We start from the raw sequence: 23,520 nt of genomic DNA on the forward strand, positions 1-23,520 counted from the left end.
GTTTGCGTCTCTTTTATAATAATTTTGAGTATGTATCTAGGAGTAGAGTGCTGTATCAAATGTTTATTGCTGGATTCTATATTTAACTTTTTGACAAACTGCCAAACTGTTTTCCATAGCAGCTGTACCATTTTACATTTGTGCCAGCAATGCACAAGGGTTCTAACTTCTTCACACTCTCAGGAACACTCGTTCTTTCCCCTTTTTTGCTAATAGCCATTCTAATGGGTGTAAAGTGGCAATCCCATGTGTTTGGGAGAATATTTTCATGTGAATATTTTCACATGTTTCTCCATGTGTAGAAAAACCCAAAAGTAGATACAGTTGGCAGACTATCACTGGAATTCTGGCGTAGTAAGGGACATACCTGCCTCAGGAGTCCTTTTTGCAAGAGTTGTTCTGCAAAGCAAAATGGCTTTCCAGGGGGGATCTGGAAAGACCACTTGGGAGCACCATCACTTAAGAATTCTGGCCATTTTAATTATTTATCAATTCATTCTTTTACTCATTCATTTATTTCACATTTATTGAATAGCTATTTTAATGGTGGTTAAGAGCAGGAAGAATTATTCTAATGCTATAGCATTAATTTGATTTTAAAAATATAGACAAATCACAGAGGAGCATTAGGAATTATCTTGTCCAATGCTTACCCTATTTAGAAATGTTTTCTAAAACTGTAAAGCTAGGAAGAGAGTCCAGGTTTCCAAGTTAAGGATCAGCCAGAAACATGTAGCCCAATTCATGAGGCCAAGTTCCTCCAACTTGTGGTTGAATGGGTTTTAAACAAGGACAGGCGTTTCCAACAAAGCTCTCTCTCTCTCTCTCTCTCTCTCTCTCTCTCTCTCTCTCTCTCTCTCTCTTTTTTTTACAGTTCATCAAACAGCTCAGTCATTTGATCAGCCTATGAGATTTGAATGCAATAAAACAAGTGTCAAATAAACCTGATTAGATAAGCCCTAAGTACTCACACAGTCCTTACATTGTGAAAATCCTCCACATACACAACATAAAAAAAGTCACCTACAGGCTGTGTACAATGGGAATAGTGCTAACTCGGAATTTGAGAGCCAGGAAAGATTGTATTATATTTAAATATAAGAAAAGTCCAGAGAACTAAATTTGGGGAATGTATAAATGTTCAGGCTATTGAATTTTATTGAGAAACACAGATTCATTTCCTGGCTCATTCTGGGATCTTCCAACTATATTAAAAGGCAAAGAGAAAAAAATAACATAGTGGCTAGAATGCAATTTGCAGATGTAATTTCCACATATGTGTTTATACTACTCTGGTTAATGCTCAAGCCTTAGGAGTTTAGAAATAAACTGGACTCATAAACAATATCATTTCCTCAAGTCACATTATTTCTATTACTGGACACCCTCCAAAGCCACAAAAAGGAGCAAAAGAGATCTCATCTACTTCAATCAGCATTTCTTAGAGCTGGGTGGAAAGTTGCAGACAGAGTTTCACAGCACAGCATTAGAGATGATGGTTGGAATATGAGATTAAATATAATTATACTAAAATTTCTATAACTTGAATGCCAATAACCCTAGTTTTCATTCCATCTGTAAGCTCTACCTCATTTAATATTTCACTGCCATTTTTATGTACACTGAAATATGTCACAGAAGTAGTGTCTTAAATTCATGTAAGGACTTTTTTTTGGTAAGAACCATTATGTTCAGAATTATTCTACGAGGTGCTTCAAGGCCCTTAGTTAAGTCCTGTGTGCTCCTCTCATAGAACAGAATGTCAGAATCTTTAAGGGAAGCAAAGGACTGAATATTAGCAATGATCCTACAATCAGAGTAACTGAAGGGGATTCATCTGATGCTCGATACAGATGTTCTGTCTGTCCCAGACTATCTTGAAGTCCTAACTCTGGCTCCTAATGGGAAGCCTCTCCCAGCATTGTCATTTTCTATACTTTCTCATTGCCTAGCAATCTATATTGGTTCTTTTATGTACTCGATCTGGCTTGCAGCTGCAACCCCCACAAGCATCTTATTAATTCAACTCCATCCCATTAACCTAGTCCTGTTTCAAATTAATCCCACCACCAGGACCTAGCAAGAAGAGTCTAAATGCATTCTTTTACTATATAGCATTGGTATATTTTAGAAATACTTGTAATACACAGGCATTTTTATAACAATGAGTAAGGCATTGATTGATCCTAGGATAAATCTAAATACAGTTCCGCTACAAAGCATCCAGCTCACTGACATTGCAGTCCTCCAACTAACAGGATTCATCATAGCTGCCAAAGGAGGTTGAAACAAATATCTGAAAGGGATTGTAGAGGAAATATTTCAGGGGGCTAGGAGACTGGACAAAGTGACCTTCCAGCTATGGTCTAAGTGGTTGCAATTATCTTCAAGATGAGGATTGACAGGGAGATTCCAAGTTATTATGCTAAGAAGAAGTTGGCATGCATCCTGCTCTCAAAGGAGCTTATGTTTCTACCTGGGTATATATCAATCAAACATACAGCAAGCACAAGATGCCTAGGGATGATATGAGGGTGCCCTCTTGACTTGTCTGGGCATGTCTCCTCTTCTAATCCCATTCCCCATGCTTCATGATTATACATGCAGGCCTCTCTGGGCCTGGAAAGCTAAGCCTTATGAAAGCAAACACATCTCATCTTGGAAGTCTATAGGACTACTTCTTCTCTTCTTAAATCACTCACAGATGGGGACAACCTCACAGATCAGTACAGATGATATCTGTCCCCTCATGCCTGCATAGGACTTGTTAAGGGATGGAATGACTTCCCCACCTGGGTTTGTGTTTCCATGAGAAGGAACCTCTTTTTAAGGTACCCCACCCTGTAAAACCTGAGTAACTCCATTTTGTTTTCTCTGCCATTTTGTAACTATGGAGTTGATTGTGTGAGGATTGAGACATGTGGTTCTTGTTGTCTAGCTAACCTCAACATTCTGGTTGGCCTCAGTAATCACAATGCATGGCTCGCAGCTGTGTGTTCCTGCCCTAGCCCCTGTTAATGGCTAATTGGCTTCTGTACTTTTCTTGTTTGCAATAGCTCATGTGGTGATTGGGTTAATCTGATTGGTCCTCTGTTATTATAAAATGTTACTGTTGCCTGGCCTCAGCGTGCCCCTCTAGTCAGATTTCTAGACTGAGGGTACTGCTGCTGGCCAGCTAATAAAGGCTTCAATTGGCACATTCCCCTGGACTCTTGATTCTCTCATTTCTCACTAAATCTGTATACAACAACCACACACCACAAGTCTCCATCAATGCTCTCACTCTCAGGGGTACTGGAAGAATAATCTGGACCTGTGTGGCTCTCAGCTGCTCATGATTCCTTCTTGTTCCAAGTCTGTTGGCAAGCAGAGTGCATCCATCTTGATATTCCTGTTCCATCAGAACAGTGCAGTTCTGTGGGGGAAAGACTGGAAAGCTCTGGCCTTGCCTGGAATTGTATTGATTCTTGGGGGTGAAAATGTTAACACAACCATAGACTACTGATCTAAAACCACACTTTGCAGCTGATATATTGGCAATAAAGCTGACATGCTGGTCTCTAACTATTGGCTGCCCACCTCTCTCTCTCTCTCTCTCTCTCTCTCTCTCTCTCTCTCTCTCTCTTTCTGCATGGATTTGAATTCAAGTGGAGGAAATGAGTGATGTATGGGACTTATAAATCCAGAAAAACCTCCATATTCAGAGGAAGCATTTTACTCATTTTTATCCCAACTATTCTTTAATCCATCCCATGCCTGTGTGTGTGTGCATGCACACACATACCACATTTCCCTTTCCTGTTTTAAAGTTCCCAACATCTATCTTCTCTTCCTCTAGAGATCTTGGACACCTAAAATGTCAGGTGGGGTTATTTGGCTTCTGAGAGATCCTGGATTCTTACACTGAGGGAAAACTCATTGATGGGGGCTGCCATGGGCCACACCTTCTCTCAAATACTGTGGTACAATGCTGCCGCCACTTGGAAAGACAGACAGACTTCACTCTTCCCTTTCTTCTAAGAACGTAGGACTCTCTGTAGTCACCTTCTTTTTGTCAAGCACCTGTCATTTCCATTCAGTTCCTGGACCCTTTACCTTAAGCTTTGATGCTGGAAGCCTGACCTGCCCAGAAGTATTGGTTGTCATTTAAAAAACAAAAGTATTTTCTTGCATGAAACTTAGCACCAAGGGCACAAGACTGTCTCCAAAATCAGGTCAATGTGAGTTCAGATAACCACAGCCTGGAATTTTCAAGTATCTCCAGTAGCTGCTTCCACAATCTTGTCTATTTTATGTGCATGGCAGGAGAGACTGATGATTTTTTGACAGTTTCCAGACCTGAGGCTCTGTTAAAGATAGGGCATGAATGCTGAGTATGTCCTCTGACAGTGGTAGTGAAAGAAAATCCATTCCCTGTCTATTTGTTACTCCTGATGTCAGGAACTGCAATCTTTTAGCTGCTGAACCTCCCTCCTCACTCCTCATCACTGAGAATTGCTGAGAATCTACTTGTTGAAGCTTAAATGGCACAGATTATCCAGGTGCACTTGTGTGGATTGTGCTAGGTGATGGTATCTGCAGAGTGTTGCTTTGGTTTGGACTTGGAATGTCTCCCTAAATCTTATGTGCTAGGAAAAGCAGCAATGTTCAGAGATTTTAAAAAAAGGTTGAATTATTAGGGTTCTGAATTCAACAGTGGATTAATAATTTGAGCAGATTTACTGAGAGGTGGTGAAAACAATAGGAAGGGCATGGCTGGAGGAATTACACCCGTGGGGGTGACTTTGGAGACTATACCTGTCCTTGGCCCCTTCTTCCTGTTCTCTTCCTCTTTCTCTCCCTCCCTCCCTCTCCTTCTCTCTCTCTCTCTCTCTCTCTCTCTCTCTCTCTCTCTCTGAGATTAAAGATAATAAATTTATTAGACAGTCAGTGGACAACCAGGTTGGGACACATTATTTCAGGACAATGCTGAGATAGGCACAGTAGATACACATTCCGTGATGTTCCTAGTTCTGTGGTTAATGATGCCTTTTTTGGTTGGCCATATTCTTCTTTAAGAAATGGAGAAGTCAGTGCTGGGCATGGTGGCGCAAGCTTGTAATCCCCGTGTTTGGGAGGTGGAGACAGGAGTATTGCGCAGGTTCGAAGCCAGCCACTCTGGCTTAAGAGACCCTGTTTCCAAATAAAAAAGTATAAAATAGGTCTGGGGGTGTAACCCGGAGGTAGAAGGGCTTCCAGGAACCCCAGTATCACCAAAAAAAAAAAAAAAAAGAAAAAAGGAAATGGAGAAGTAATCTATGTCTTCATCACCACTGAGTTCCACAAATCTGGAGGTTCCCCCTTTTAGATGATTTGATTGCACTTCCTTTATCTCACAAAGTATCAACCTCAATTCCAAATTATTTGGGTAGCTTTGAGGGACACAGTTTACCCCAGCCTCCAAATATAAAGATATGGCTGAGGTTCACCAACATCCCTGACTGCTCACCGGCCCAAGAGCCCATCATATTCTCTCCCCATGCTGAGAATTTCTGATATATCCTGCATTTAACCCCTGTATGTTCCAAGGTACATCTCAAGTCCTAGCCCCTCCAGAAAGCCTTTAATGACTTCCCTTATTAATCTCTGAAAGCCTGTAATACTTAGAATACTATAATGGAACATAATTTAATTATTAACTGAATATTTCCTAGTATTGGTCATTGCCATTTTCTCTGTCTTATTTCACCAAATAGACTGTAAGCCATTAAAAACTAAAAGATGTGTTTCATATTTATTTGGCTTCCCTCAACATGTTTAGTGCATTGAAAATACTTGTAGATATTGGATAAAAAGATGTGTATTAAGTAAATTAGGTTCTTCAAATACCACCAATATTTCCTATGTATCTCGGATTTTCTTCCTTTAGGAAACGTTTCCCAACCAAATTGGCTCATTCTGACTTATTCTGCCCTTCCTTACCACCCACTATTTTCTGAGCCAAATATTTTGTCATTCAATTTTGTTGTCTATATTTATATTCTACCTTGATGTATGAGAGTCCTGTCTATATAACTGTAGCCAGCATTTGCCTGAGGTGGCACTGGACAAGGCCTAATGTGAGGATCTGACCCACACATAATTCAGTCATTCTTTGTTGCATTTAATACCATGCTCTACCACAGAAGCTCACCTTCCCTAATGCTGTTTGTTGCAGGCAGACTTTAGCACCAGGTAGACCTGAGCATGAGTCCTGGACTGTCACTTATAAGGTGTCACTTCAGGCAATATCCCACCTGATCTGACTGGACCTCCATTCCATTTTCTCATCTATATCTATGATCCTCATCCTTGAGAGTAAGAATACCACCCATCAAACAGAGCTGTATGAAACCAAATGCCCTTACCGACTAAAAATATTTGGCATGTGGAATAGGGGTTAAGACAGAGTGCCCTGGAATTATCCCATGTGATCTTGACCTTGTGATTTAATTTTCTAAATTGCAGCCTCCTTATCTATACAGTAGAGATCATCATATGAAAACTATGGGCTTCTAGTGAGGATTCTGTGAGATGCTCTAATTAGGTGCTTATAAATTGGTAGTGGCAGTGTTAGAAGTGATAGTGGAGCCAGGAGTAGTGGTGCACACTTGTAATCCCAGCATTTGGGAAGCTGAGACAAGAGAATTGCCATTCTCAGACAGCCTCAGCTACTTAGTGAAGCCCTATGCAACTCAGTAAGACCCTGTTTCAAAATAAAAAATAAAAAATAGGGCTGGGGGTATAGCTTGGAGGTATAATGCCCCTGGGTTTTATCCCCAGTACCACAAATAATAATAATATTAATAATAATAACAATAATAATAATAATAGTAATGTGATAGTGGTATATGGACATGGTGGCTCATGCCTATAATCCCAGTTCTTAGGAGGCTGAGACAGGAGGATCACAGGTTCAAGATCAGCAGCTTCCGCAACTTAAGACTCTTAGCAACCGAGCAAGACCCTGTTACAAAAAAAGGGTTTGGAATGTAGCTCACAGGTAGAACGTCTCTGGGTTCAAGCCTCGGTACCATGAGAAGAAAATAGGAGAAGAAAGAAAAGTAATAGTGGTGGTAGTAGTAGTAAAAACTTACTATCAGGGAAACTTACAGGTGGAATGTGCTGAGTAAATGTTGTTTTCTACTGTGCTGTCAACTGGCCTTTCTTCCACACCCACTGTTCTTGTCGGCATTCTTGCAGCTAAAATCTTAATGAATGAACACATAACTTAGAAGAAAAAATATTTCTTACAGTTTCAGTCCATGTGAGGCCAGGGACTGTAGATTTCAGGGCATTGTGATAGGAGGCAAAGAGAGGGAGAAAGATAGAGATAGAGATAGAGATAGAGATAGAGATAGAGATAGAGATTAGATAGATGATAGATAGATAGATAGATAGATAGATAGATAGATAGATAGATAGATAGAATATGGGCTGTGATGCTTGCACCTTGGAGGCCAGAAGCAAGAGAAACAGCAGAGAAAAGCGGAACCATATATAAACTCCAAGGCCATACTCCCAGGGATCCACCTCCTCCAGCCACACCATATGTGTCTACTGGGTACTACCCAGGTAAGTCCATTTATCCACTGGGGGAATTACAACCCTCATAACTCCACTATGTCAACTCTGAATATTAATAAGTGAACTCTTTAGGGAATATTTTATATCTAACTATAACATTCTGCCCCTGTCCCCTACAGAGCTAACACCTAGAATGCAAAAATCATTTAGTCCTTTCCAAGAGTTTCCATAGTCTTAACAGTTCCAGCATCATTGAAAAGTCCCAAAGTCCAAATTCTCCTCTGAGAGTCAAGGTGAACCCTTGGGTATAAACATTTACATTCCCAGAGGAAGGAATAGGGCCATAGAAAAGAGAGATGGGACTAAAGCCGTAATGAAATCCAGCAGGGCCAGCACTTGATCCTGTACTCCACTTCTGGCCTCAAGGCACATGGCAGTGAGAAGCAATCTCCATGGGGCCTTGGCAGCTCACCCCATGGCCTGGATGATTGCAATGGGCAGTGTACTGCTTCCTCCAGCCTGGTTCATGGCTCACAGCTAGCAGCTTTTACTTATGGTTCCATGTTTCTGGCATTTCTAACTTTTATAGTTTTTCTTGCAACCTTGGCTTCACCCTCACAGCTTTACAAAGTACCCTACTTGGGCCTGCTTGTGGGGATTCCAACCCTGTCACACATTGCCTGCCTCCCAAGGCCTTCTTTTGAAACATGGAGGAAGCCTCTAAGTCCCCCTTATTTTACCAAATCCAGCATTATGTAGGCTACAAGATGGGTCTCCAAAAAAAAAGGTAGTTATGCCTTCCTTAATCATGGCTGCTGAGGCCTTTTTTTTATTTAATCACAGCCCCTGTGATCCATGTGCCCACTGGATCCAAGTCCATCTATTCTGCCCCTGGCCCCAACTCCACTCACTGCCTCCATCATGGCCATTGCTGGCCCCACCTCCATCATGACCACTGCTTCCTTCTTCCTTTTAGCCATCTTACTTCCTTCCATGACATCATCTCTCTGAGCATCAGTTTACACATGTCTTTTCAGCCAAACTGAAAATCTATAGTCTTTCTGCTTTACTTTCTGCTCCAAAAATTCATTGTACAGTCTGCTGAATATGGATATCAATATTCATAATGCAGTTTGGATATTTTGGTGTTTTGATATTTTCTCCTCCAGTTTATTCAGCACATTGTCTTTAAATTAAGCCTCGCACAATGTTTCAGGTCATGGGAAGAATGAGGATAAGTCTTTGCCAAAGTGTAACACATGTGGCCTCTACTTCATTTTCTTATGTAGTCCTTTTGCCCCCCAAAATCTCCTGAACATAGTCTCTATAGTCTGCCTTTCTAGTCATATGCTGGCCCTTCCAATTTCTTCTCATAAATCAGTTACAAAGAGTCACAGTTCACATTGTCAGACTTAGATATAGCTGCAATCCCACTTCTCTGGTACCATTTTTTGTTTCAGTCAACATTCCTGCAGGATGTTATAAAAAACTGACCCTATAACTTAGAGGAAAAAAGATTTATTTTCTCATGGTTTTAGGTTCAGTGCATGTGAGGTCAGGGACCATGGATCTCAGGGCATTGTGGCAGGAGGCGGAGAGAGAGACAACACATGGGCTGCACTCCTCACATCATGAAGACAGTGAAGACAGGAACAGAGAGAGAGAGAGAGAGAGAGAGAGAGAGAGAGAGAGAGAGAGAGAGAGAGAGAGAAGAAACATATATAACCTCCAAGGCTGCATCCCCAGGGATCCACCTCCTTTAGCCACACCATACTGGTCTATCAAGTGCCACCCAGGTATATTCATTACAATGGATTTATCCACTAGGGGGATTACAGTCCTTATGGCTCTACTAAATGTTAATAAATGAACTCTTTATGGGACATTTTATATCTAACTATAACATCCACCATCTATACAGCACAAAGCAGAGATTGTAACCCCATCAAACTTTTACTATGTCTACAAAAAGCAGGCCTAAGAAAATGGGAGCCTCATTACTTCTAGCTAACATTGCTTTTTTTCACCCCACCCACCAAGGTATCTTCCATATCTAACTCCTTAATCCCACAGAGAAGCTGTGATAAATTCTTACTCAGGGATGACATGTAACAACTTACAGTGTGGTAAATCTACAAGAATCATCCCTTAGCATGAATTTTGACAACTCTTCTTTTCACAAAGCTCAGCAGAGAAATTCTGTGATAAGGGAAAACTCAGATTCCCAGGAAAAATTCACTCTAAACACCAAAAAGCACTGGATGATAACTTTTTCAGTTTGGCTTAGCATTTTGAATCCTGTGACCACCAATTATTTCATGTACTAGCTGTTAGCCCACTTTATTACATGGACAGTCCAGTCAATTCCTCAGAGATTGACAACATTCTGAACTGATGTTAGAGGTTTCTCTGACCTCTCAGTGTTTTATCATGTACAGCTCACAATGGAAAAAACAAATCAGAGAACTGAGCTCAGAGCCTGGGCCAAGTTGAGCCCTTTGGTACATTTAACTTCTGAAACTCTCCCTTCAGTTTCTGTCACTTCTGATAAATTACTTAATTACTATCTAAAGCTTTTAAATTATAATTTTCATGCAAATAAACAGATGCCATAATTTTCTCCTCCAAGAAACCTGATATTCTATGATGATAAAGAAGCTTTCTGTATTCCAGATTAATCATACTACCTTAGATTCCTGTACTGCCTCCAAGTGAAGACAGAAGGTTATAGATAGGCAGTGTTGGTATTGTTCACTTTTACTGTAGCTCATTCTTACCATTTAGCTATGGAATTTCAGAAAATCAAGACTATTTAATTATGTCAAGCACATAGCTGAAAAACTGCAAAGCAGCTGTAAATGACTTGGAAGGGAAAGTCCAGGTATACTACGGGATGATTTTAAGAAGTATCACCATCACTAAATATAATGTACTACAAATACAGGAGAAATAACATTTTTTGGACATTAGCACAAACTTAAAACCATGATTAGCAGTACAAAAAGGGAAGGACATAGATGATTCTGAAACCACTAATAATTTTAGGATGTGTTTACATGTTCTCATTAAAAACCATGCCCTAACATATACACCTTGTCTTGAGTCGTAGAGTAACATTTGTTACTCAAGAAGACTTCCTTTAATTTGAAATATACCACTGACCCAGAAATGGTCCTGACAGAGGTGTGGGGAGACTGAATCAGAACAACTAGAATAGGTCTCATTGTAAATTTTATAAATTTTAATAGACACCCTAGGAGACTCTGATATAGATGGATTGTGGACTATACTTTAAGAAACTCTGGAGTAGATGATTCCAGGATTTTCCAACTGTGTAATGTGTGTGTGTGTGTGTGTGTGTGTGTGTGTGTGTGTGTGTATGTGTGTGTACCAAAACTAGATATCTTGTATATTTTCTATATTCATTGGCTATGTGTATATATGTGGAGAGACTCTATAGACCATCTGTCTCTCTCAACTGTATGTATAGATTCCACATGGGCCTCATTTACTATAGAACAACTGCATCTTATGTTTTCAGCAAAATCAAATAAACACAGTAAATGAATTTGAGGATTTTCATTTCTTACTTGGCCCAGAAAAAGAAGTTGATTTATAATAAAGAAGATGACTAGAATCACAAGAACAACTCCACATCTCTGAGAACTAAACACAGAACTGTCTGTGAGGTTGACTTCAGGAACCATTTCAACAAATTTGGGGAACTTGTCTTTTGTCGTCCTGATGTCTCTTCACTTCTTTCAGCCTTAAACCTGGCATTTCACCTCCAAAGTCTGATACCTCACAGAGGCCTCTAGCACCAGGGAGTTATTAAATTTTTTTCTGCCCTGCCTTGACCAAGCAAAAATGATCCCCCCTCCATTAATCATTCACCACTAGAGATAGAAAATATATTTCAACACAGAAGCATTTGTATGCAGCCAGGTGTGGTGGTATATACTTGTAATCCCACTACTTGGAAGGCTGAGACAGGAGGATCACAGGTTTGAAGCCAGCCTCGACAACTTAGCAAGGGCCTCCTCAACTTAGTGAGATCCTGTTTCCAAATAAAAAATAAAAACAGGCTGTGGGTCGGGAGTCTAGCTCAGAGGTAGAATACACATGGGTTCAATCCCCAGTACCCCCCTATCACACACAAACAAAGCATTTTGTAGAGGCTGACAAAAGGAACAGGCAGAGAAGTGTTCTGAGACTACACCTGCACTTCAGTAAAGGGATGTAATCTAGATCCTATAGAGTAGGATAGGTTGCTTTCATATCACCTACTTGTCAGTCCATCCCTAGGCTTTTTCATGCAAAGAACTATTTTTTAAACATAATTTTAAATATCTAGATATGTGAGAGATAAGGGTTGAAAAATCTGTCTCCTAACTCCAAATTTTATGTTCTTATTAATAGCATTATTTACAATAAATCATCCATACTAGTGGGGGAGGGATAGGTGATGGCTGCAAAATTGTCACCCCTTGGCCTCATTCTTCTAGATGACCCATTTGTATTTGTAGAAAAGGCCTTTCCTGCCTCCTCCAGAGAAGTTTTGCTAACAGTAGTGGTTTAGGGTGAAATATGAGAAAAAAGTAACTCCATGCCCGGTCATCAGGAATCTCAAGGGAGGGCATCCCTGCCACCTCAATGTCCTCTCTGAGTGGCACTCTCAGGCTTTTGGTAGCTTACCAGAAATGCCTATATTGGCTAGATTCCTCTACCACCTTACGCAATTTTTAGGTGTATTAAATTTAAGGATAATAAAGCTACCTATGCTCAAGAACACAGATACAAGTAAGTTTCACCCGCTCTCTGCAGTGCGCAGCCCTTTCTCCAGTTGGGAGGAAGCCCATCGAGAACAGATTTCCTGAGGATTCTTACCATGCCTCACATGATCTACTGGATTTATTTTGGTGGGGAAAGGAAGGAATAGAGATTGAGAGATCGAATAAGATGGAAGTAATTAAATACCCAGTGTTTAACTTCTTTGATATTACACAGGCTGATTAATGGTCAGAATCTGGGTAGCTGGAGTAGAATGAAAGATAGCAAGTTAGATTTGGGGGAAGCTGAGTGAAGCAATGAGATCCTGGGGAGTAATACTGTTCTCACAGCACATTTCTGTTACATTGTTTCATTTTAAAGAAGAATTAATAAAAAGATGATGCTTGAGGTCTTAAAAATACAAACACTCTGCTCACATTTATTAACTTTTATCTTATAAATATTTAAACATGACCACCCCAATGATGTCATTTGAGATGGATCTAATGAACTTGCATTTTTAACTAAATGAGTTGTCAGCCATTAAAAATAAAATATTGATAGGAACTGTTATACTAATTGATTGGGGGAAGAGTTTTATTGTGAAAGCAATGGGGGAATTTAGAAAAATGAATCAAAATCACATGACCTAATTATTGCCAGCCCTGGACATTCAGGAAGATACTGTCCAATATATATCTTTTCCTTTATGAACAATTGCTTTTTAAAATGTCCAAAGAAAATTATGACTAAATCAACTATCAGGTAGGAAACATGAGCCCAAAAGCAGTATGACCAACAGCTGTACTTGACTGCTTGGTTTCTGTTGAAAAAAAGCGACATAGAGAATCAAGATAATTTTATCTTTAATTCAGGTCCCTAACCTATTTTTTCTGAATGTCCCATTAAATACAGAAATTCAAACTTAAGATAAATCTCCTCTGAATTTTAAGATACCTGTGCTTTGATTAAGATGTGAATAAATATAGCTGAAAAGTCACTTTAAAGACCATTAAAGACCCTTTGAAGTCTTTTTTTTAAGTGGAAGAATTAGGGTTTAAAGCAAACCCTGGCATTCCTTTTCTAAGTATGATTTTCTGTGTTTGGCTATCTTAAAGGGAAGCATGTTGTTCTTGATGTTAAATTTTAGCTTAAGTAATTAAAAATTGTTGCAGTTCCCAAAGTTTTCTTTATTATGATAAATCTGTAAATGAAGACCAGATTCACTCCCACCATATGTGTGTGTGTGTGTGTGTGTGTGTGTGTGTGTGTGTATATATATATATATATATATATATATATATATTTTTTTTTTTTTTTTTTGCATTTTGAACTTTTTTTATTATGGTACTGGGGATGGAACCCATAGTCCTTCTACATCTGGGCTACACTCCCAGACCTAGTTTATATTTTGCTTTGGAAACAGGGTCTCACTAAGTTGCTGAGAGCCTCACTAAGTAGCTGAGGCTAGCTTCGAACCTGTGTGATCCTCCTGTCTCAGCCTCCCAAGTACTGGATTTACAAGTGTGCACCACCACACCTGGCTTGAAGTTTGAACTTTTATTCAGGTCAGAGTGAATTGATAAACAGAAAAGGCAAAAAGAGCTATATCCCATTCAAAGGATGATTGAGTTCACATTTCTTGCTAAATACCTCTTGCCTAGCAGTTTGATGAACAAAGCATATAACTGATTCAACAAAACAGGAGGCTCATCCTAAGTAGTACCAATATAAATAGTACTGGGAGCTCAGGAGACAAGAAAAGAAGAGAGAAGGTGAACTGCTGTCATTTTTTAGACAGGAACAGAGAGATCACTTGTGGGATTAAGGCTACTAAAAAGAAAATGGTTAAAGCAATACACTAGGGAGGGGAAGAAAGAACAACTTGGGTAAGAGACAGGTACAGGGGAAGGAAAAATACTAGACAAAGTGAGGAATAAAGAGCAAGAATTTGACAACTAATGCCACTCAGTGCCATGCTCCTCAAACTTTACTAGCACACCGAGAACCCAGGGCTTTTATGAAAATGCAGATACTGATTCGGTAGGTCCGGGTAGAATCTATAAATTCTGCATTTTTATGGAGCTCCCAGAGGCTGCCAGTACTACGGCTGTTCCAGACATTGTGTTGAATAGCAAGACTAGAAGATCCTGATTTCATGGGTTGGAATGTGAATATGCCCATATCAACGAATGGATTATTTACTGTAAGTTGTGTACATAGCAATCTGCTGAGTACTTTGAAAAGTTCAAAAAAAAGACAAGAACCCCCTCATCCAGGAACTTAGTTGTTTAGATGAGATAAGACATGCAAACACAAAACCACTAGAGTAAAACAGGAGATTATGCATTACAGAGCCTACGTGTGGCTGAAAGGCCTCGGGAACAGAGAAGGATCTGTCTGAACATATTAGAGCTTGGCCAGAAAGAAGAGGAGTGGCCTTAAACTGATAGTGAACAGAGAGAGAGAACAGGTGAAAGAGGCAAGTGCCAAAAAACTTCAGAGACCCCTATGCAGCCTTAATACCCCACCACGACCCCACAGTGACATCTCCAGGGTTGAAAAGGCTACTGTTGTGGTTGAGTCTAAGTTCAGCCGAAAAGACAGGTGTGTTTTCTTTTCTTTTTTTTATGTGGTACTGGGGATGGAACCCAGGGGCTTTCTACCTCTGGGCTATACTCCTAGACCTATTTTATATTTTATTTGGAAACAGGGTCTCACTAAGTTGCTGAGAGCCTCACTGAGTAGCTGATGCTGGCTTCAAACCTATGCGATCCCCCTGTCTCAGCCTCCCAAGTACTGGAATTACAAGTGTGCACCACCACACCTGGCCTGATAGGTGTGTTTTCTATAGTCTCCATAGCACTTAGCACATTACCAGACTGTCAAGGCCATCCAATGAACCACAGAGCAGCAGCCTTGCATTAACTAATAGTCTCCAACACAGGCATCTGCATGCCAAAGGAAAAAAAAAATACAGATTCCCCTTTAAAAGTGAGAGAAAATATAAATAATGATTATGGCATGAAAATCTGCTTAAGATGCTCATTTCTTATTTGTTGCTAAATGGAACAAAAATAAATAAAAATAAATTTTCTTCTCAATTCCATCTAAAATTCAATCATGCATTTGTGCTAAAGTTCAGATTGTCTAGGTTTGGGGGGCCTTGCAAAAGCAATCCTAGCCTAACTTTGGGAAGACTTTACCCACTACAGATATTTGTAGAATTTGCCAGAAGAGGAGGACTTCCTGTGTCCACACATTCTGAAGCTAAATCATGTCGGTCATGTTATGAAATGGCTTGATAAACATGGAAGCTTTGGTGGCTTAGTCTTATAAGCAGCACGAAACATATACAATATAACAGAATACCACCAATTGAGTAATTCATATATGAACAGGCATTTATGTTACTTATGGTTTTGAAGGTTGTGAAGTCCAAGATTGAGGGGCTACATCTGGCAAGGGCCTTCTTGATGACTCATCTCATGGCCAAAGGTAACACATGAACAAGACAAAGAGCAAGAGATAGGACCAAAGCTGGGATTTGATCAAATCCCAAACTCTTTACCTAGACTCAATTTTGTACCACCCTTTATTTGAGTTCTGGAAGCTCCAATATGAGTCTGAAACACAGGTAACAGAGGCGGCAGCCAGGGTGCTGGTAACAGTCTTTGGCTCCTCTAGCCCGGAGCCAAAAGGGCAGTGAGAAGGCTCAGCTCACGGCCGGGCCAGGCAGCCCGACTCCCCGAGGGGCAAGGGGCTGGAGTGTGCTGTCCTTCGCAGCTGCACCCAAAGAAGGGTGCGCCTCAGGTCACTCCTCACCCTTCTCAGGGGCACTCGGCTCCCCAAGTGGCCCCAGGGCTTTAGCCTCAGGACCCAGTCGAGGCTCCCCCAGGGGCCCCTCGCCCTCCAGCTCCAGCTCCTCGAAGGAGGAGCCGCTGGTAGCTGTGCTTGCTGTGGCCGTCGCCATCGCCCCAGCCTCGGCTGCTGGCCCCAGGGGACAGTGTGGTGGCTGACGCCTCCCGGCTTCCAGGGCTGACCTCCAGGCTCACAGAACTCCCGTTGCTCACTGAGTCGCCTCCTGTGCCGTCCACCTGGGCAGCGCTGGCCTCCGCCAGCCCCCGGTATTTTCGCTCTGTCTCCTTCACCTCGAGCACATAGAAGTCTCCTTGCCATGCCAGCGGGCACATGAAGTAGATCTGGTCTTGTTGGTAGATCTCCAGCCGAGGGTGGGCACACAGCTTCCGCTCCTTGATGTAGGTATCCAGAGCAGGATGGACTCTGCGAGTGTCCAGCCAGATAGACAGTGGGGTGGCGTAAGGAAAGGCGGCTGTCACTGCATGGCTGGGCGCCGGGAAGGAGAATACTTTGAAGCCAAATTTCTGGTAGAGACAGATGAGCTCCGGGGAGGGTGAGTCCTCGCCTTCACTCAGGATGCTGCCCACAGAGCAGCGGCACTTCTCAGAGGCCACCGCATGGGGGTTGTCGTAGTAGACAGCGATTGAGCGCAGCCTGGGGCAGATGCTGCAGCTCTCGGTGAAAAGCCGGCCAATGTCACCGTGGGGCCCCGGTGTAGGCCACGGTGATGTTGCAGATGGGGAGCCAGCGGGCACTCACGGTCTTGGGGTAACAAGCACCATTTAGAAGAAAGTGTCAAAGTCAAAATTGTTTCATAGTACCTTTACAATGTTACCTCATAATCTTCATGTTGCTGGATCATGGTATTGGACTGAAAAGACCTTTAGAGTCAATTAGTTCACTCTGCCTGTGGACACTGGTGTGCAGTGAGGCTCCAACTCACACAGAGGCACACAGTTCATCTAGGAATAGCTGCTCCTTTTGTGTTTCAATAGAGCAGGACAAAGAACAGGGGCTCTGATAAATACAGCTTAGGATTTTTTCCACATCCATCCATCTTCTCATCATTCTAGCAAAGAGTCATTCTCTCTGCTTCCTTTACAAATCCACATTTGACAATGGCATTGAGAGTAAGTACCACAGAGGCCTGGGCTCAGTCAGGCCTTCATGAAATCCATTGACAGTTCAGGGAAAATATCTAGAGTCTGATGTTTACAGGAGGAAGTTTTGGCATGTACTACTTCAGGAAAGATTAGAACATTTAAGTTCTTAAGTTAAGAAAATTAAGATGAACATGCTATTCTTTTAAAGATAGTGATATGAAGACATAAAATAGGCTTGAAAATTTTAAGACTAAAGTGGTATCCAGAGTCTTAAAATTATCCACACTCTCTAATTTAGTAACTCACTTCTGAGAATGTACTTTAGGGAAATAATCTGAAATTCACAGAAATATAGCCTGTGAGTGTTCATCTTCAGCATTATTTATAACAATTTTTAAAAAGAATGAAACTAGAAATAATCATCAACTTTAAGGAAATACAAAAATATTAAGCCATTAAAATATTATTTATAAATGACTTCCATGAAATGAGGAAATGTTTAGTATATAACTTTAAGTAAAAGCAAAGGGTAAAATAATCTAAACAGCATGATATGAATAACATGAAAAACTGCATATAAATTGGGGGATAAGCCAAAATACTCACAAAATTTCTCTGTGGGAAGGGTAGAATTATAGGATTAATGATTTTATCCTCTTCTCTAAATTTACCTTAGTTTTCCAAAATTTATACAATATAATGACTTCCTTTTATAATTAAAAAAGAAAAACTTTTTTTGGTATATCATGTAACATCTATTTTATTTCCATTGGAGTGTCATCTTACATGGGCATATCACTATATATTATGTCTTTGAATGGACAGAATTTGTTCAACAATATCAGGAACTGGCCAGAGTTGTGGCTCAGAAACCTGGTGCTGTGGTTTGAATATATTCCCCCAAAGTTCATATGTTGGAAACTGAATCCACATATTCATATGCCATGATGTTAACATATGGAGGAGCCTTTGGCAGTTAATTACGATTAGGTGAGATCATGAGAGCAGCGTCCCATGATGGCATTAATGGCTTTATAAAAGAAGAGACCTGGAATAGCATGCTTGTTTTGTCTTACCCTGTCCTCTCCCACGCTATGATGCATCAAGAAGGCCCTCACTGGATGTCAGGGGTCTGGTCAGGTGTCTGGTCAATGTCTAAATCTATGGGGCTAAAGAGGTAGTAGTAAAATGATAGGGCTGGAGAAAGGAACTTACTAAAGGCAAGTTGTCTAGATTGAAGCTATTCTCCCTCCATTTCCACCATCCAAATTTAAAGCCTCCAAAAACTATAGTTTTTTTTTTTCTGAGAGAACTTTTAGAGATGAACTACCCCCTTCCTATTTTTATAGTGAGAAAACTAAGTCAAAGAAGGTCGAGTGTCTTAAGATCACACAGTGAGTGGCCAAGACTCCCAGTTTCTGGTCCAGTTTGGTTTTCATTGTCCAATGCTGCCATCTTCACCTTGAAATAAATATCTGGCTGCTCTTAATACTCATCTGCAGTTTAGTATTGTAGTGGAAATTGTAAGTTACTATTGTTATTACTGGTAGCCTAAAAATATACTTCAAAACCTTTTGGGAGGCATATGATAAACAGGAAAGGAAAGACTCTGATCCATATGCATCCATCCATCCATCCATCCATCCATTCATTCATTCATTTGTTTATTTAGTATACTTTTTTAGGTTATGTGTTTAAGACACTATGCTCAGTGATAGAGTATGAAAACATAAAAAATTCTTGCCTTCAAGGGACTCAAATTTTAATGAAGATGAATGACACAAACAAATCATTATAAAATTGTGTAATAAGAAAAGAAAATGTAATGCCAATGTTTGCCTTGAAAGTCTGCTATAGCTTGAATCTGTAGTGTTCCCCAAAGGTTCAAGTGAAGATTTGACCTCCAGCCCATGGTGCTATTGGGAGGGAGTAAAATATCTTGGAGATGAGACTAGTGGAAGGAATTCATTGGTGTGTGCACTAACTGGAAGGGTGTGTTGAGACCCACACACTTTTCTGTTTCTCTCTTTGCTTCCCAATGTCCACAAGTGAACAAGCCTCCTCCACTATGAACTTCCACCATGATATCTTGTGCCACCAGAGGCCCAAAGCAACAGGGCCAAGTGACCATGGACTAAAACCTCTGAAACTATGATCCCAAGTAAACCTTTCTTCCTTTTAAGTTTACTCTGTCAGGTGTTTTGTCACCGTGATGAAAAGCTGACTAACATAGAGTATAAGAAGTCTACACTGAATAAAAAAGAAAAGGTGTTACGTTTAGAAGGATAAGTGATTGTACAGAGACACTTGACTCATTACCACTTTTTCCAAGGGTATGGGAAGCTTGGCAAGATGATTTTTTTGCTCGTTTGTTTGTTTGTTTATTTTTATCTCCATATTTTATATCTCAGTTTAGTCACCTGATGCATTGCTAAACAAATAAACAAATGAATGAATAAATGGCTGGAAAGTGTCCATTGCCATGCTACAGCTACAGAATTTTTGGCAGGGAGAATAAACTCAAAACAGGCATTTTCTTATGGAGGAATTCACTTCCAAAATAACCACAAAGCAACCCATATCCACAAGGACCACAATTCAGAAAAAGGAGTGTGATTTGATCAAAGTCTCTAAGAACACTCCGTTCTCCATGTATCCAAGACAGTGAGGGGTTTTTGTATCCTGATCCCCCTGCCAGTTAGTGAGTGTGTGTTTAAGCAGGAGGCTGTGCCTTACATTAGCTCCATTTTTTAAGCTGTCACCCTCAGGCAGAATCCTTCTGCCCTCTCTTTCTGGGCCCCAGAGATCAATATCTTAGTGGCACTGTTTGTTGAAGATGTCTTACACAAAGATGAAGGAGAAAAGAATAAAAATTTAAGAAAAAATTCTAAAGCCTTCCTAAGTGAAAGAATATGATGATTCTCTTCCTTTAAACCTGTCCCTGGGCTGAGAGCCTGAGGCCCTCCAAGCTCTCCAGCCTCTTTCCTGCCAGGATCTTGTGCCAAGCCACAAGCAGAGCCCAGATTTGATTAGTTGACTGAAGGCCCAGAAAAGCACGGAGTCATTTGATGCCTCCCACTCACCCCTCACATGGACAGAGTGACTGGATCTGTCAGACATAGATCCTTGGAGAGTTCCCCTGTCTCCAACTCTGTGGATCACCCCACACAGTAGAAGGCAGTTAGTCCCAGCTAACCTTAGTTCATTCAGCCATCAACTGGAAAAGAGCCAAATTTTACTCTTCTCTAATTCCTATCCAAGCAAGAAAACAAACTCAACTGCAGCAAAATAGGAAAAAAGAGAAAGAGCTTGTTCCTTGGGGGAAAAGGACTGCAGGTTGCTCTTCCCTGAGGACCCGTCTCTCAGCTATGCTCATCTTGATCAGCTCTGATCCTTGCCCCTGCTAATGCCCAGGAACAGGACATCAGTGAGAATGTGCATTCACAGGAAGAGCAGATTAGGTGGGTAATGTTATTTTTCAAGTCATAAGAATATTCAGGAGTCTGACCCAACTGTAAAATGTGAATTTCAGAAACCAGTAAATCTGACTTTTCTTATTCTCATATTCCTTCCCAGAGAAAGAAAAGATTCCAGAAAAATCTAGAGGGCCCTGTTCTCAAGGGATTCAGAATGCAACAACAGGGCATAAAATTTGACAATACAATGCTCCTTCTGAAGGACAAAAAATGAAAAAGAAGGGGACAGTCCTGAAGAAACAAATTTACTTGGACTCTCTCCTCCTTCAGTAAATCCCAGGTTGGGGCTGTGAGAGGATGTAAAGTGATACAAATTCATTGCTCTTGAACTTTATTTTGCATCTTTGTCATAATGACTCCAGGAGGAAGGAAGACTCAGAGATAAACACTCTGGGATTTCCATACTGGTAGACTGAGGAAGGATTTTCATAATAGTGGTCATCTCCAAATTTCATGTTTTTCTTTGTAGTGTTCCTTTTCTTTTTTGTATTTTTCTTAATTGGTTCAAATTTTTGTTTATAATAAAAACTATGTCATAATTGGAATAGAATTATAACACCCATATGACTTAGGTTTACTTGTCTTTCCAGAGATTTCAATAAAATAAAAGCGTGCGATGAATCTCTAACACTCAAGGTAATGGGAGGAGATGGAGACGAGTGATCCCGACACATTTTCAAATGAGGTAAAGAGAATAGAAGCCAGTCAATGGGTAATTAAATGTGGAAGTCTTATTCCAGAATAGTGGCAGTAGAGGTACAGGAGGTGGTTGCAGGAAATATTTCAAGTTGTCTGAGGAAGAACTGGCCAATTGGTGAGGGCTCATATCCTTCTCAGCCACCCCTGAATATGGAATCTTGGCTGTTGAACCCCAGGCAAATATCAGAGCTCCACTTTCTATGACATTGCTTTCTGAGAATTAAGAATTTTAGACTTCTGTGTAAACTGCTTCCCTTGACATTTGAGAGCTTCTGCCAAAGTGAAGCTTGCCTGTCAACTGGCCCTACTCAGTGTGAGTATTGGGAAATGGAAAGAGTATGATGGAGAGAATCCACTTTACCCAAAGACACAAGGGAAGCTTCACCATCCCCATTATGTAATCATAGCTCAGTGCCTGCCTCCCTCCTTATGGAAACAATTTCTTGATACATTTTATTATTTTTCTTTTTAATTTACATGTGATAATTGTGTACATATACAGGGTTCTGTGTGATAATCAGCATTCTCATCTCCTTATTGCTTTATATTTAGAGCTTTCTAGCATCTCTCTTCTAGTTCTTCATAAAACATAAAATAGGTTGGGGTGGATTATAGTCACTCTACTAGGCTATAGAACACTAGAACTCATTTCTCCTCTCTGACTGTGTTGTGGAATCTGTTATTCCTCCCTCCTCCATCTTTCTTATCCTCCCTAGCTTCTTAAAGTATAAAACACTTGGCAAATTTTGGGTCATCTTTGCACAGGGACCATGCTAATTCTCTCTGTATTGTTTCAATCTTAGTACTGCTGAAGTGAGCATTGATTAATATATTAATATTTTCAGGAATATCAGCCTAAAAGAATGCAAAACAACTATATATAGTTACAAGATAAAATGTAATCTGGCCAACCCTGATGGTATAAAAGCAAACTACAGCTATCAGAAAATTAGAAGGGCATGGGGGAAAAGGTAGGCACTCATGTCTTCATATAACATATTTGGGAACCATAAATACTTTCCAAAATTTATTGAATATAAAAAGGAATTAACAGTAGGGTAATAATGTCAGAAACTGGGAAAAGGAGACAAGAGGGGGATAAAGTGAATTAAATTCACATCTTTCTGTGTGTGAGTGCCTTGACAACATCTTTAATTACTAAGTCCAGAGATAATGTATAAATCTGGTAGAGTCCAGGTGGAAAGCACTAGAATTAAAAGCAGAAAGCATTTGCCTCAGGAAAGTACTAAACCTGGGGAATTATGGGGTGGCTAACTATAGCTTTGTATTATAATTCCTCCCATTGATTTATCATTTTTCTTTTCTTTCCCCCACCATTGTTTTTTGTTGTTGTTGTTGGTTTGTTGTTGTTGTTGTTGTTTTTGTGGTACTGGGGTGCCTGGAAGCCCTTCTACTTCTGGTCTACACTCTCAGACCTATTTTATACTTTTTTATTTATGGAAACAGGGTATCTTAAGCCAGCACCTCTGGCTTCGAACCTGCGCGATCCTCCTGTCTCTGCCTCCCAAGCGCGGGGATTACAAGCTTGCGCCACCACACCCGGCCCCACCATTGTTTTTGATAAACAGGCGCGAGGAAATGAGAGGGGAAAGAAAAGAAAGAGAAGGAGGGAGGGAAGAAGGAAAGAAATGCCATCAGGAGGTTACTTCTTTCTGGATCAGAACCATGGTTGTTTGTCAATAACCCTCCGTACAAAATGTCAGATGGTAAAAAGTTGTCCAAATTGTTGGCTGGTTTTTCTGTCTCCTGATTCCCTGGCAGTCATTGCTTTAAGTGGGAATAAGTGCCCCAGCAGCCCCTAAGTCCATTCAAGTCGTATACCCTGGACAGGATTAGTGCATCTCTTGGTCACTGAACATCAGCTACTGGATGACCCTGCTTCTTACAGATTTGCCCACTTTGCACCTGGACTTGCAACTTTTGGGTATTGTTCACCTCCATACTAGGCTCTCCATCTGGCTTTGTTTCTCTATATTCTGGCCTTCCCATTCTAAAATGAAAGTTATCTTCAACCAAAGTTAATTTATGCCTCCAGGCCTTGGGAA

At 40.6% G+C, this 23,520-nt stretch overlaps 1 protein-coding gene across 1 annotated transcript in view; it reads right to left on the reverse strand.

The window, feature by feature from the left end:
• Positions 1-16,129: 16,129 nt before the first annotated feature.
• The window catches only part of LOC308273147 (testis-expressed protein 264 homolog), a gene marked incomplete at both ends in the record, with an annotated part of 36,154 nt that continues 28,763 nt past the window's right edge, over positions 16,130-23,520 (reverse strand). Inside the window, 3 exon segments of the mRNA XM_080710247.1 lie at positions 16,130-16,259; positions 16,261-16,880; positions 16,882-16,938. Coding sequence (XP_080566373.1) covers positions 16,130-16,259; positions 16,261-16,880; positions 16,882-16,938 — 807 coding nt within the window.

This window comes from Muscardinus avellanarius (genome assembly GCF_963383645.1).
Source record: "Muscardinus avellanarius genome assembly, chromosome: 14".
In the NCBI taxonomy this organism is placed as follows: Eukaryota; Metazoa; Chordata; class Mammalia; order Rodentia; family Gliridae; genus Muscardinus; species Muscardinus avellanarius.